Below are 11,391 nucleotides of genomic sequence, written 5' to 3' on the forward strand. Positions count from 1 at the left end.
TTTAGTATCTCCAAAGGGCAAGCTAGTAGCAGTTCCATTTAGCTCAGTGTCCCTTGTTTCCGTGCATGCTTTTCTCCCTGTAATCAAAAGAGGGCTATAGAAAACGTGCAGAAGTTCATTGCTTTTCCCTGGACCACTTGAGTTAGGAGTTGGCAGTATCTCAGTAGCATAAATTATTGAGGCTGACAGCTTGCCTGCTTTTCTGAAGGGGGAGGAGTGCTAGTTCAGTGGTATATAAACATACGGGTTTATAAGTTGTTCACATTGCAGTTTCTCATTAGGACTGATGTATCTATGACTTAGCTGCACACTTTATTCCTCCTGAGCCTCCTTTTCTGTTCCTTGTCCTCTCTCTGTTGCCAAAATGAGTAATTTCTGGTCGCCTGCAGCAAAGTTACAGATGAAGCTGCTTTGTTTTTAAGAGGAGGACTTCAAATGGATTGCATGTTTCATTTGTTGGTTAAAATTTGGTTTAGTGAGGTTTTTTTTCCCTCTCTCTGAAGGTTGTCGAGGATGGTCACTCCGGTGACGGAGATAGGAGAGCTGAGGATGAAGTTTATCATTGTCCAGTGTGTTTCAAAGATTTTTTTTGCAAGTATGGGCTGGAGTCCCACATGGAGACACATCCAGATAATTCACTGAGGTAAGAAATAGTTCTGAGAATGTTTCTGGTCATCAGATGGCCTGAGGGAGCCTGCTGGGGTGGGGCAGAAGCCATTCAGACCCCTGCACTGTTAACTGCCCCCCTTTTTGGTTTGATCAGGTTTTAAAATGTTTCTGGCTCATCTTATGTCACCAGGGTATAAGGCTTAATTTTATTATTTTTTGCAAATACAGGAAATCTTGCCAGTTAATAGCTGGAATTGTTTTTAGAAGAAATTAAAGCACCCCTTCCTCTCCTCCAAACCCATTGCTGTTGTTATATGAAACTGTGAAATGCCCACATTGTGAAAATTTAACAAGTTAAACTAAAGATGCTTAAAACATGAAGTAAAACTTGATAAAAGTATGCAGGTACTAACCTATGAGATTATTTTGCTTGGGGAGAAAGCGGCAGCTGGAAATAGAGGTTTTGTTTTCTGTCGTGGGAGTCAGTGAAGATAGTGAGTTTCTGGTTCCAGACTTTCAGTAAAACGTGTTATGCTTTTCTGCATGTTGAGGTTAGGGAATGATTTGGATTTTGGCTTAAATGAGCTTCTCTTAACAAGGATAAATTAGTTATTAATTGTTTGGGAAGGTGCTTCGGTATTGTGTTTTAGTTCAAGTAGTTGCCCCTGGGACTCCTGATACTTTTTTATTTCCTGTTTTTTACCATAGTAAAATGTAGAGCCAGATATGTGAAGACACAGAAGAGCTATTCCAAGTCTAGCTTAAACATGTAGAAAAGCTGCTGTTTTAGCAAAGAAGATTGTCCATTTGCAGAAGCTTGTTGGTGTTTTAAGCTTATTTTGGGGCATTGGACTCCAGTGGTCTTTTCAGAAGGGTGCAGAATTCAGCATCTTGAAGTGCCAACACTCTCTCCTGAATACAGTTTATTAATAGAACGGCGTGGAGCAGACCCATCCCATTCCATTAATCGGGGTTCATTCTACTAAATTTTCCATTTTTTTTAAAGTAGAAAACCTTGTTAATTACATGTAAAACCATTTTTAAAGGCATTATAAATGCTATAAGTAAATTTTAATTGTAGAGCAAAACTGAGACGTTGTTCTCTGGTATGAGCTCAGCAAACCCCACAAAAGGCAGTCTGAGATAATTTTGCCGTACGCTTTGTGCTTTAGAGAAAGCACCTGTTGTATTAGGCTTATTCTGGCACTAGCCTCATTTTGAAGGTATATGAAGATACAACCTCTTTGCAAAGTTATATGCCATGGACCTGAGTGGAGAAGTGGAGTCTCTTGCTTGGAGTGATACATAAAAAAAGATAACAGAATAGACACCCTTCTACCTTGGCAGCTTTGCAGTCTTGCTGCAGCAAGGCAGAAAGACACACTGGCTGTGCAAACATGCTGTTCTTCCTGCAACTCTTTGTCTGGGGTTAGGAGACTTGGTTTTGGATAATACTCCCCTGAAATGAATTTGGCTATCCTTGATTGTGTTGAGCAACAAAGACTAAAATGTGTCCCTAAATCAGAGCCACAATTGTCAAGTTCTATGGACATGAGTTAGGGGTGGTGCTGAGATATTGGTCTTTACGGGCTTGTCAAGATGGTGGTAAGGGGGTTTTTGTGAAATATTTGCTTTAGCAATTTAAGACATGTCAAAGGAGGAATGGCGGGACAAGGAAGCTGTGGTTCTCCCTGGTCAGCTAACACATTCAAACTCAACTTGCCCTGCGTATCTGGTTTAAACACTCCTTCTGTCCTAGTTTAGACAAATGGCACTATCTGTTTGGCCCAACCTATCAGAAAATCCTCTGGTAAGCAGAGCAGTGTGGGCTGCCAAGGTGACTCTTTCTTCCCAAAAGAAATGGGTTAAAATCCCTGGCAGGCAGAGGCTGTAATCCCCTGGTTCCCAGGGTTCTGTAAGACCGTTTGTAGGATTCAGCAAGATATGCTGAAAGCGGCACACCATTCTGAGTCCTGAGTTCATGTGACTTTCAGTCACATTTCCTCTTGGTGAGGCTTAGGGGTGTTTTTCTGAGTGAAAGAGATGAAGAAATCATATTTTGCTAGAGTATCAGAGCAGGAGGCGTGTGTGTATGGGTGCACTCATGGCAGGAGAGCAAACTGTGAAATGTTAGGTGTTCATCATATCCTGGTGTTCCCCTGTTATAGAAGACAAGGAGGAAGAACTCTCCTTAAACAAAGTTCAGACAAACAAAAAAGCATAACAGCTGTGTTATGAGCAAAGAGGAGGGAGCAGAACGCGCTCAGTCTCTTTTTATTGTGAATATTATAAAAATAGAGTCAGGATCAGGACTTGATCAGGACTTCTGTGAAGCAGGTATCAGATGTTGTGCATCCCAGAGCCAGATGTTGTGGGTCTGTCAGGTGGTTTGCAGCTACTGCTTCAGGTAGCCCAGCATGGACTGTTTTGTCATGACCAAAAATAAGTGATGCTCAGTCTGCCTTGTGGTGCCTTTCTCTGTAAACCACGTCCAGCTCCCTTCTTCTCGCCCAGTAGTTAGTATAAAAACGATTGCGGACAACTGCTGTGGAGCGATGCAGCAGCGTGCATTGCCTTGATAGTGGTACCAAGCTCCCTTCAGGGATGCATCCTCAGCAGCAGCACAGTGCTGGGGTGTGCAGGAGCTTCTTTTGCATGGCTTCCTTGTGGTCTTTTAATCCTGCCATTGTAGTGCTGTTGTGTAAATACAGCCTCACCCCCAGAGTGTCTGTCTGTCCGGACCCCCTTCTGCTAAGCAGCAGAAAAGGTAAGTCTGTCTGGCAGCCTCCAGATCAATATGTGAGCAGCTAATTTACTGGGTGGGCCGTTACCCTTCCAAATACTGTCAAAGGAACAACTTTAAATCACAGGGTTAGCTGTTCAAAGTCAGATGAAAAGACAGTCTCTCTTGTCTTCCCCAGTATTGCTTTTTCATGTAAAACCCCCCAAGCGGGGAGCACCTCATTGTTTACTGCAGCAGAATAAACAATACTTAATCCACTGATTGTGTGAGAGGGACTCCCGCTTGGGAGAGTATCTCTTGATTATGTAAAATCCTAAATCGTGCATCTTTGTCTCCTAATTACGGTAAGAACTGCCCTGCTCTTGGGAGCAATAATAGGGCCCTTTGTCCTGCTGACAGTGGGCTGTGGCACTGCATCTACTTCGTGCCATTACCCCCCCGGTCAGTCTCTGTCCCTTTGAAGCCTTTGGACCTGCACCCTAATTAGTGACATGAGCTGGTCCGAGCAAGATTGTCTGCAGTTGCCATTAGCGGTGGGAGGTGGCCCCACGATGGCAGGTGGCCTAGCAGTGCTTTCTGACCCCCTTCGCCTCTCTACCTGGATGACTTAAAGAAAATATCAGTCTCCCTGCAGCTGGGGCCTCAGGACACCTTCTATTTTGGTGAGTTTGTATCTGAGTGTTGATATAATTAGCAAAGCGCTGAAATGCTCTGCAGCCAATAGGGAAAATGAGAAACATCGTGGAGCAGGGTAGCTTCTCTGGAAACTTTTGTGGCAGAGGGTTGCTGTCAAACAGTATTGTGCTTGTAAAGGTCGTCTGACAGACAGCTTTGAGCAACATACAAGCAAAAGAGACGTGAGGATTTCCTGGGAAGAAACCTCTCGAGGCACTGCGTGAGGTTTCTCCTCTTTCCTTTGGCAAGTACAGTGGAACAGGCTTAAAGTAAAACGTGTGGCTTTTAAAAAAGTACATGCACTATAAAATTTCTCTGTTGGGTTTCACTGTAACCAGAGTATACTCTTTATATTTCCTCTCCTTCTCCTCCAGGAGGCTTCTTCCAGTACTCTCTGTACCAACGGCTAAAGGGGTTTTTTTAATTTTTCCTTCCTCACAGCAGCAAGGAGACATTTATGCTGCCTCTCGTGCCTGTGTATCTTCCTGAGGAGAGGAGGAGAGAGGTAGTGATAGCATTGCAGTTACCTCCTTTCTTTGAGAAATGTTTTAAATTAGTGTTACGGGGACTTTCTGATCACATTTGGTTCAGTGTGGCATTGCCTTCAGTTACAGGATTGTTTCTGCTAACTTTTTATAGGAGACAAGAAATAAATAGACATTGCAGAGCGTGAAAGACACTGTCTGCCTCAGTCACTTGAGCTGACCTGGTGACCAGAACCAGTAGACGCCTGTTGCCATGGATGGATTCAGGCTAGATTAAGTTTTTTGACCTTTTACAGAGCACATCCAAGCAGTGATACGATATATTAAGCTTTGGAACTTGCCAAATCCCAGGCATATTTTCACAAGGACAGCAAAAGCAGTTCTCTTGTCCCAGGGTAATGTGCTTCCAATGTAGAACTTCCAAACAAAGAAAACCAAAAGCCATTCACATCCTACCTTGTTCTTCAAAACAATCTACCTAAGTTTTGTTGAAACTTGTAAAGTCAAATTGTCTAGAGGTTGAACACCACCATGGAAAGCTGTTGTTTTGAGCAGTTAGATCAGTAACAGGCATAGCAACAGAAGAGCTCAGATCCTGGATTGGAAAGTGTCAGGACACCCTGACCATTGGTGTCTGTTGTCATCTGCCTCCAGTTTTGCCAGAGTGACCACGGTGAGCTTTTTCTTTCTGAAAGCACTCACAGGTGAAAAATGCTGTCGTTGTGTCTTGGTGTTACCTGGCTTCACTCAGGAGTGGACAGCTTAAATGCCCTAGTAATGGTCTCCTGGACTCTGTAGGTAAATTGTTTCACAAGATGTCACATGTAGCTTGTGATTCAGTTGGGCTGGTCACCAGGTTTCCCCCTTTGCCAGCACATTCCCATTATTCATACTGGCTGGATGGTTGCACCAAAGAGTTGTGGTCAATGGCTTGATGTCCAGGTGGAGACTGGTGACAAGTGGCGTTCTACAGGGGTGGGTATTGGGACTGGTGTTGTTTAAAATCTTTGTTGGAGACAGGGACAGTGGGATGGAGTGCACTCTCAGCAAGTTTGTGGAAGACACCAAGCTGTGTGGTGTGGTTGACATGCTGAAGGGAAGGGATGCCATCCAGAGGGACCTGAACAGGCTGGAGAGGTGGGCCCATGCCAACCCCATGAAGTTCAACAAGGCCAAGTGCAAGGTCCTGCACGTGGGTCGAGGCAATTCCAAGCACAAATACAGGCTGGGCGGAGAATGGACAGAGAGCAGCTCTGAAGAGAAGGACTTGGGGGTATTGGTTGATGAGAAGCTGAACATGACCCAGCAATGTGTGCTTGCAGCCCAGAAAGCCAACCGTGTCCTGGGCTGCATCGAGAGTGTGACCAGCAGATCAAGGGAGGTGATTCTCATTCACCCCCTCTACTCTGCTCTCGTGAGACCCCACCTGCACTACTGTGTTCAGCTCTGGAGTCCTCAGCACAGGAAGGACATGGAACTGTTGGAGCAAGTCCAGAGGAGGGACGCGAGGATGGTCAGAGGGCTGGAGCACCTCCTGTACAAGGACAGGCTGAGAGAATTGGGATTGTGGTGCTTGGAAAAGAGAAGGCTTCCAGGAGACTGCGGAAGCAGGCATAAGGTCGCTTTATGGTCTTGGTGGACTTGAGAAGAGTAGGAACAGCCAAACAGATGTAACACTGTTTTTACCACTTTAGGTTACAGACATACATCTGTTTAGACTGAAGCAGAGCCCCTTGGTGTAGCTCCTCCTTATCCCTCACACACCCTCAGGAGACACTTACACCTGCTGTCCCATGACACCGAATCAACATAAAAAAGACCTGGGCCTATTGGAGAGAGTCCAGAGGAGGGCCATGAGAATGGTCAGGGGGCTGGAGCACCTCCCCTATGAGGACAGGCTGAAAGAGTTGGGGTTGTTCAGCCTGGAGAAGAGAAGGCTCTGAGGAGACTTAGTAGCAGCCTTCCAGTACTTAAAGGGGAGAGATGAGGAGGCACTCTTTATCAGGGAGTGGAGTGATAGGACGACAAGTAATGGGTTTAAGCTGGAAGAGGGTAGATGTAGGTTAGATATTAGGAAAAAAAATTTTCCTGTAAGGGTGGTGAGGCGCTGGCACAGGTTGCCCAGAGAAGCTGTGGATGCCTCATGCCTGGAGGTGTTCAAGGCCAGGCTGGATGAGGCTTTGAGCAACCTGGGCTAGTGGAGGGTGTCCCTGCCCATGGCAGGGGGGTTGGAACTTGATGATCTTTAAGGTCCTTTCCAAACCAAACTATTCTGTGATTCAGTGCGTGGTGTTAGGTGGTGGGACACTGCAAGGTGCTTGGACCTACATCCCAATCTTAATCATTTTAGCCAGTGCACATGAGCAGCCCCGTTTTAAGTCAAGCCAAAAGGAAATGGGTTTTGAGTCAAAATTATTCCAGCTACTTAGAATATTACATGTTTATTGCCAAGTTACTGTTCTTCAGGGCAGTTCTGCAACATCAGTTTTGGGGAGACAAAATAGCCAACAAAGTAAATCAATGCAAATTTAAAGTGTACAGAGATTATTTCAATCATTAGCACCATCAGAAAGACTAAAGTGTGAGCAAAAGTACATTGTACAGGATGTAAAAGAAAAACAACCAAACCAAACCAACAGAAAAAGCCCCTTAAGTTTCGTTCCTGTTTTTGCCGATGCCTACTTAAGCAACTTTAGGAATTCACTTTCTATCTGTGGTGACATTGTTGGTGTTAGTGACATTGCAGACTTAAAAGAGTGAATGTGACTGAAAGCTAAGTGTTTTTGCAATTTATATTACTTGTGAGAAAAAACTATGGGTTTCGTGGTGGGGAGAGAAAGTTTTTTCCTAGTAGTTGATGCTACTGTTACTGGAAGGAACTTGAAGCATGAATGACAAGTAGTCTTCAGTGCAGCATTGTGAAATTCCATACTACTTTTCCATCTCTGTCACAACTGTTGGTGTGCAAATGGATAAGCCTCATTCCTTGCTAGGTCTTCAAAATATGAAGCATTGTGCTTTTTTAATGCAGCTGAATAACTCTGAGGTTGTTGTATGCTACACGATTGTTGAGTACCGAGGGAGAGATGGAGAATACTCCATCATAGACTTGTTCATAGACCTCCTTGACCTTTGGTTTTGGCGCACTATACTTTGGCCCTGATAATTTCTCTTCTTAGTCCCTGTTTGAGATTGTACCAACAAGGACAGTTTAGGTAGGAATTGCTGCTAGAGTCACTGAGTAGTGTCAGAGTCAATGCTACAAGATTTGTTACAGCCAAGGATGGAGGCGCACAAGGGTGAGTTGTGTGGCATTGCCAATTTGTCTGACTGTCCTGCTCTGCCCTGCAAACTGCTTGCTTGGTGTCTTGCTGATAGGAACAAGGAACCGAATCCTTATCTCTGTTGGCAGCATTTTCAGTGCAGGAGCAATTCCACGAGCCAGCTGGTGATGATGAAATCCAGCTCTGGTAGATGTTAGACCAAAAATGTGCTGTGGTACAATGCAATTCTCAATGTTGATAAGGCAAAGGAGAGGGTATGGAAGCAAGCTGGTGAATGCATCCTTTTACTGAGCAAATGGAGAAGTAAAATCAGTGGGCTGAGCATCTGTCTGTATGCTGGCTTGCAAAAGCAGACCAGAACTGCATTTTAAGTGCTGTCTGAAGTTTCTGTTCAGAAAAAAGAGATGGGAAACATCTGAAGACCAGCGCGAGTCCAACTCTGGCGCAGAAGCGGTCAGCTCACATCAGGGAGCTCATTGTGCGAGGAGACTGGGAATCCAGAGCAGCCGGGTAAAAATATCAGTGAATGGACACAGGGAGTGATGCTCTCATGTGGAACTGTGTGGTGTGTCACATGGTGTTGAATAACTTAGCTCCGTTGCAAGAATAGAAAGTGGGTGAAAATGCAAAACCGACTATAGAGGAAAACTTCTCATAAAAGGGAAAAGAGGAGGGAAAGAAGGCTGAGCCAGAAGAGGTTATTAGCATGCCAACTTGATGCTGATGGCCAGAGTTTGTTTATACACAGGCTCTCAGAGTGCTGGCTGCTGGGTACTGTGTTAGCAGTCACGTCTGCATGCTGAGCATAGCACCTGTGGATGTAGATAAGGGCAAGTGTGTTCAGTTCGTGTTCGGCTGCACCTATTTGTGAGCCCTGTTGTCATCAGTGGATGATAATAGGACAGACAAGTGCCTGGAGATGTGTTTATTCCTATGTTACTTGTGAAAACTGGTGTTGCTTTTTTAACTTGGTAGACACATAGATTTTTTTTTTTTAAACTCTTGTAATTAATTTTAAAACTACACAAGTACTTGGCTTCCATATTTGAAAGATATGTTAGAATTTTGGTAGCTGCAGAGGAGTGTACTGGTCATGCTTTATTTTTTCCCCAGGTACTCTTGCCGGAATTATTAAACCCCTCATTGTTATCTACGTTGATCTTCAGCTCTTGCTCTGATTCTTTCACACCAATTTCTTGACACTTCTGGTTTTTAAAACTTTAACCTTTATTAAGTAAAAAGACCATTATGAGAAAATGAACTACTTTGTGCAAGAGTCTGCAGGCCATATCCCATTTTCCCTTAATTTGTTCATAATTGCATGTTAATTCTGTTGAAGTACATGGTAGAGTAAGCTACTGTTCCAGTGGGGCAGAGGTGGTAAAATCACTGTTGAAGTGTTGCTGGTACATGCAATTAATTACAGTGTTGGGAAGAAGTGAAATCTTTTTTCCTGATTTTTCTTTTCCTCGCACACCAAAAAAGTTAAAAGATGGCACAGGATGGCTCACGCCTTTTTATTAAACATTTTAGCAGTTAACTTCACTGGAGTTGCTCTGATGATGGGAGTCATGCTGCCCTGGTATGGACACTGGCTCTGCAGCATGCCAACAAGTTTCAGAAGCACGACATCGCCCTGGTTTATATCGGGTCTGCCCTGGCTCCTACACAGTACTTTGCTTGCCTGGACCACAGCGTGGCTGTAGGAATGCACATAGCATTGTACATCCTCTATTAATAGAAGGGCTGGCGCAGTGGTTTCAGCCTTTGCTGCATCCAAGGGTGGCTTCTTTGAGAAAGAGGATTAAAGGGAGCAACAGGACACGTAACGAACAAAGTCAGACAGCCAGTGGGGAGGTGGGAGGCAGGAAAAATTAAAAGAAAAGTCCTGCCTTTGCTGAGGAGGTGAAGCAGCATGCACTGAACTGGTGAACTGTGTCCGTCCCCCTGTGCACTGGGAAGGGGGAGGGGAGCCTCTCCAGCCTCTTTTGCCTGGCAGGGAGTCAGCTCCCGCTTGCAGTTTCAGCACTGACTGGTAGCACTGGGCAAGGTGGAGATGGGAGAACAGAAGGTCCTTTGGGGTCAGGCATGCCGTGATGCTGCGGAGGAAGGAGGCAGGAAAAGCCGTCACAGGACAGTGGGAGGACCCACAGGGATCGCCAGGAGGGAGGCAGGAGCGGGGTTAGCAGCACTGCTGCTTTTCTATCACTCATCTGTGGCAAGTGGGAGAGATTAGTGCAGCTGTTGGATGTTATTTCCCAGGACCCTGGGTGTGGAGGCCAGGAAGGGTTTTTCATCCAAAAGGAGATGAGTATCTGGACCTGGATGAGGTTGCACAGGAGCAGAAACCAATTTGTTCTCTCTCATCTTCCTCCCTTCACTTTACCCCAAAAGAAGTGAGAAAGAAACAAAAAAATCCTTTCCTGAAGGGGAATATGTCTGTAACCTGCTAGTTTTTCTTTCATAGGTGGTGAAAGCCATTATGTTTAAAACCATCTTTTCTCCATCTCCCTCTCGTTGTCGGTCTCCTCCGCAGCGCATGTTGCCGGTGCAGAGGCAAATAATGTGAGACAGAAAGGAGAATAACAACAGCAAGGGTGGAAATTTATTTATGGTACATCTTAGGGATTTCAGTGGGAGGAGTTAGATGACTTAATAACATAATCATGTATTAATGACTTTTGTCTCAGGATATGTTTCATTCTTGTTTTGTTTTCTTGCTTCTGTTTGCAGCAGTTGCTAAAGAGCACAGACAGGAAAAGAACAAAATGGTACCAAGCTTTCTATTTTAGATAAGGGCTAGAAATTAACACTGTTTTTATTTGTTGATGTCCACAGCATGGGCAACATAGTGTTATGGCTGAAAACTTCAGGTTTTGATCTACTCTTGTGTGGTTTCAGAAGTGTAAGTAGAAAAATGCTAAATGTCACTTTCACTCTCCCACCAGTGTCAGGTAATGCAGAGCATAAGGTTTGTTTAATTTCTTGTTAACAGAATGATGGATATAAATATTTGGCCCTTGGATCTTGACTACGGAAATACAAAATTTAGATGGATTGGATGTTTGACTGCATTATGCTTAATCGAAAGCAAGACTGATTAATTTTGCTTAAAATTTGGCTCTGCTTTAACTTTCTAAAATGTGTTTCCTTTTCTTAAAGAAAAAAGCGGTTTCCATTGCTGACAAATTGGAATTGGCTCAGAGGAGAGTATAATGCAAGGCAACAGGCATTGCTTATGTAAACTTTTCTTGCATAGATGCCACTTGTTGAAAGTGTACCAAATCCTGACTTGCCTCTTGAACAAGCTGCACAAAGGATTGACTATTTCTTAAAGCCTGTTAAAATGCTTTTATTACAGATTTCAAGAATACTAAGTTATTTTAGTAGAAAACTTTTTAATGGTGTGTTTCTACACGGAGACCTGGTTTGGGTTTTAAAAAAAAAAAGTTAAAAAGGTGCACTGGTGTAGTAATAATTAAACAGACTGGCCTGGTGTGATATGTGGCCCGAGCGCCAAGGTCAGCCTGGTCACTGCACTGTCGTTGTACAGTTATATTTTGGTTCTGCTTTTGTGTTTTAGCAGTTCTGTGTT

At 44.2% G+C, this 11,391-nt stretch overlaps 1 protein-coding gene across 1 annotated transcript in view; it reads left to right on the forward strand.

Moving 5' to 3' along the window:
• Positions 1–11,391, forward strand: part of RREB1 (ras responsive element binding protein 1) — a 67,142-nt gene that overhangs the window by 26,961 nt on the left and 28,790 nt on the right. Inside the window, exon 6 of the mRNA XM_010077995.1 lies at positions 504–643. Within this exon, the coding sequence (XP_010076297.1) occupies positions 504–643 (140 nt within the window). The remainder of the gene's footprint in view (positions 1–503; positions 644–11,391) is intronic.

Source organism: Pterocles gutturalis, unplaced genomic scaffold (genome assembly GCF_000699245.1).
Source record: "Pterocles gutturalis isolate BGI_N339 unplaced genomic scaffold, ASM69924v1 scaffold23138, whole genome shotgun sequence".
Classification (NCBI taxonomy): domain Eukaryota; kingdom Metazoa; phylum Chordata; class Aves; order Pterocliformes; family Pteroclidae; genus Pterocles; species Pterocles gutturalis.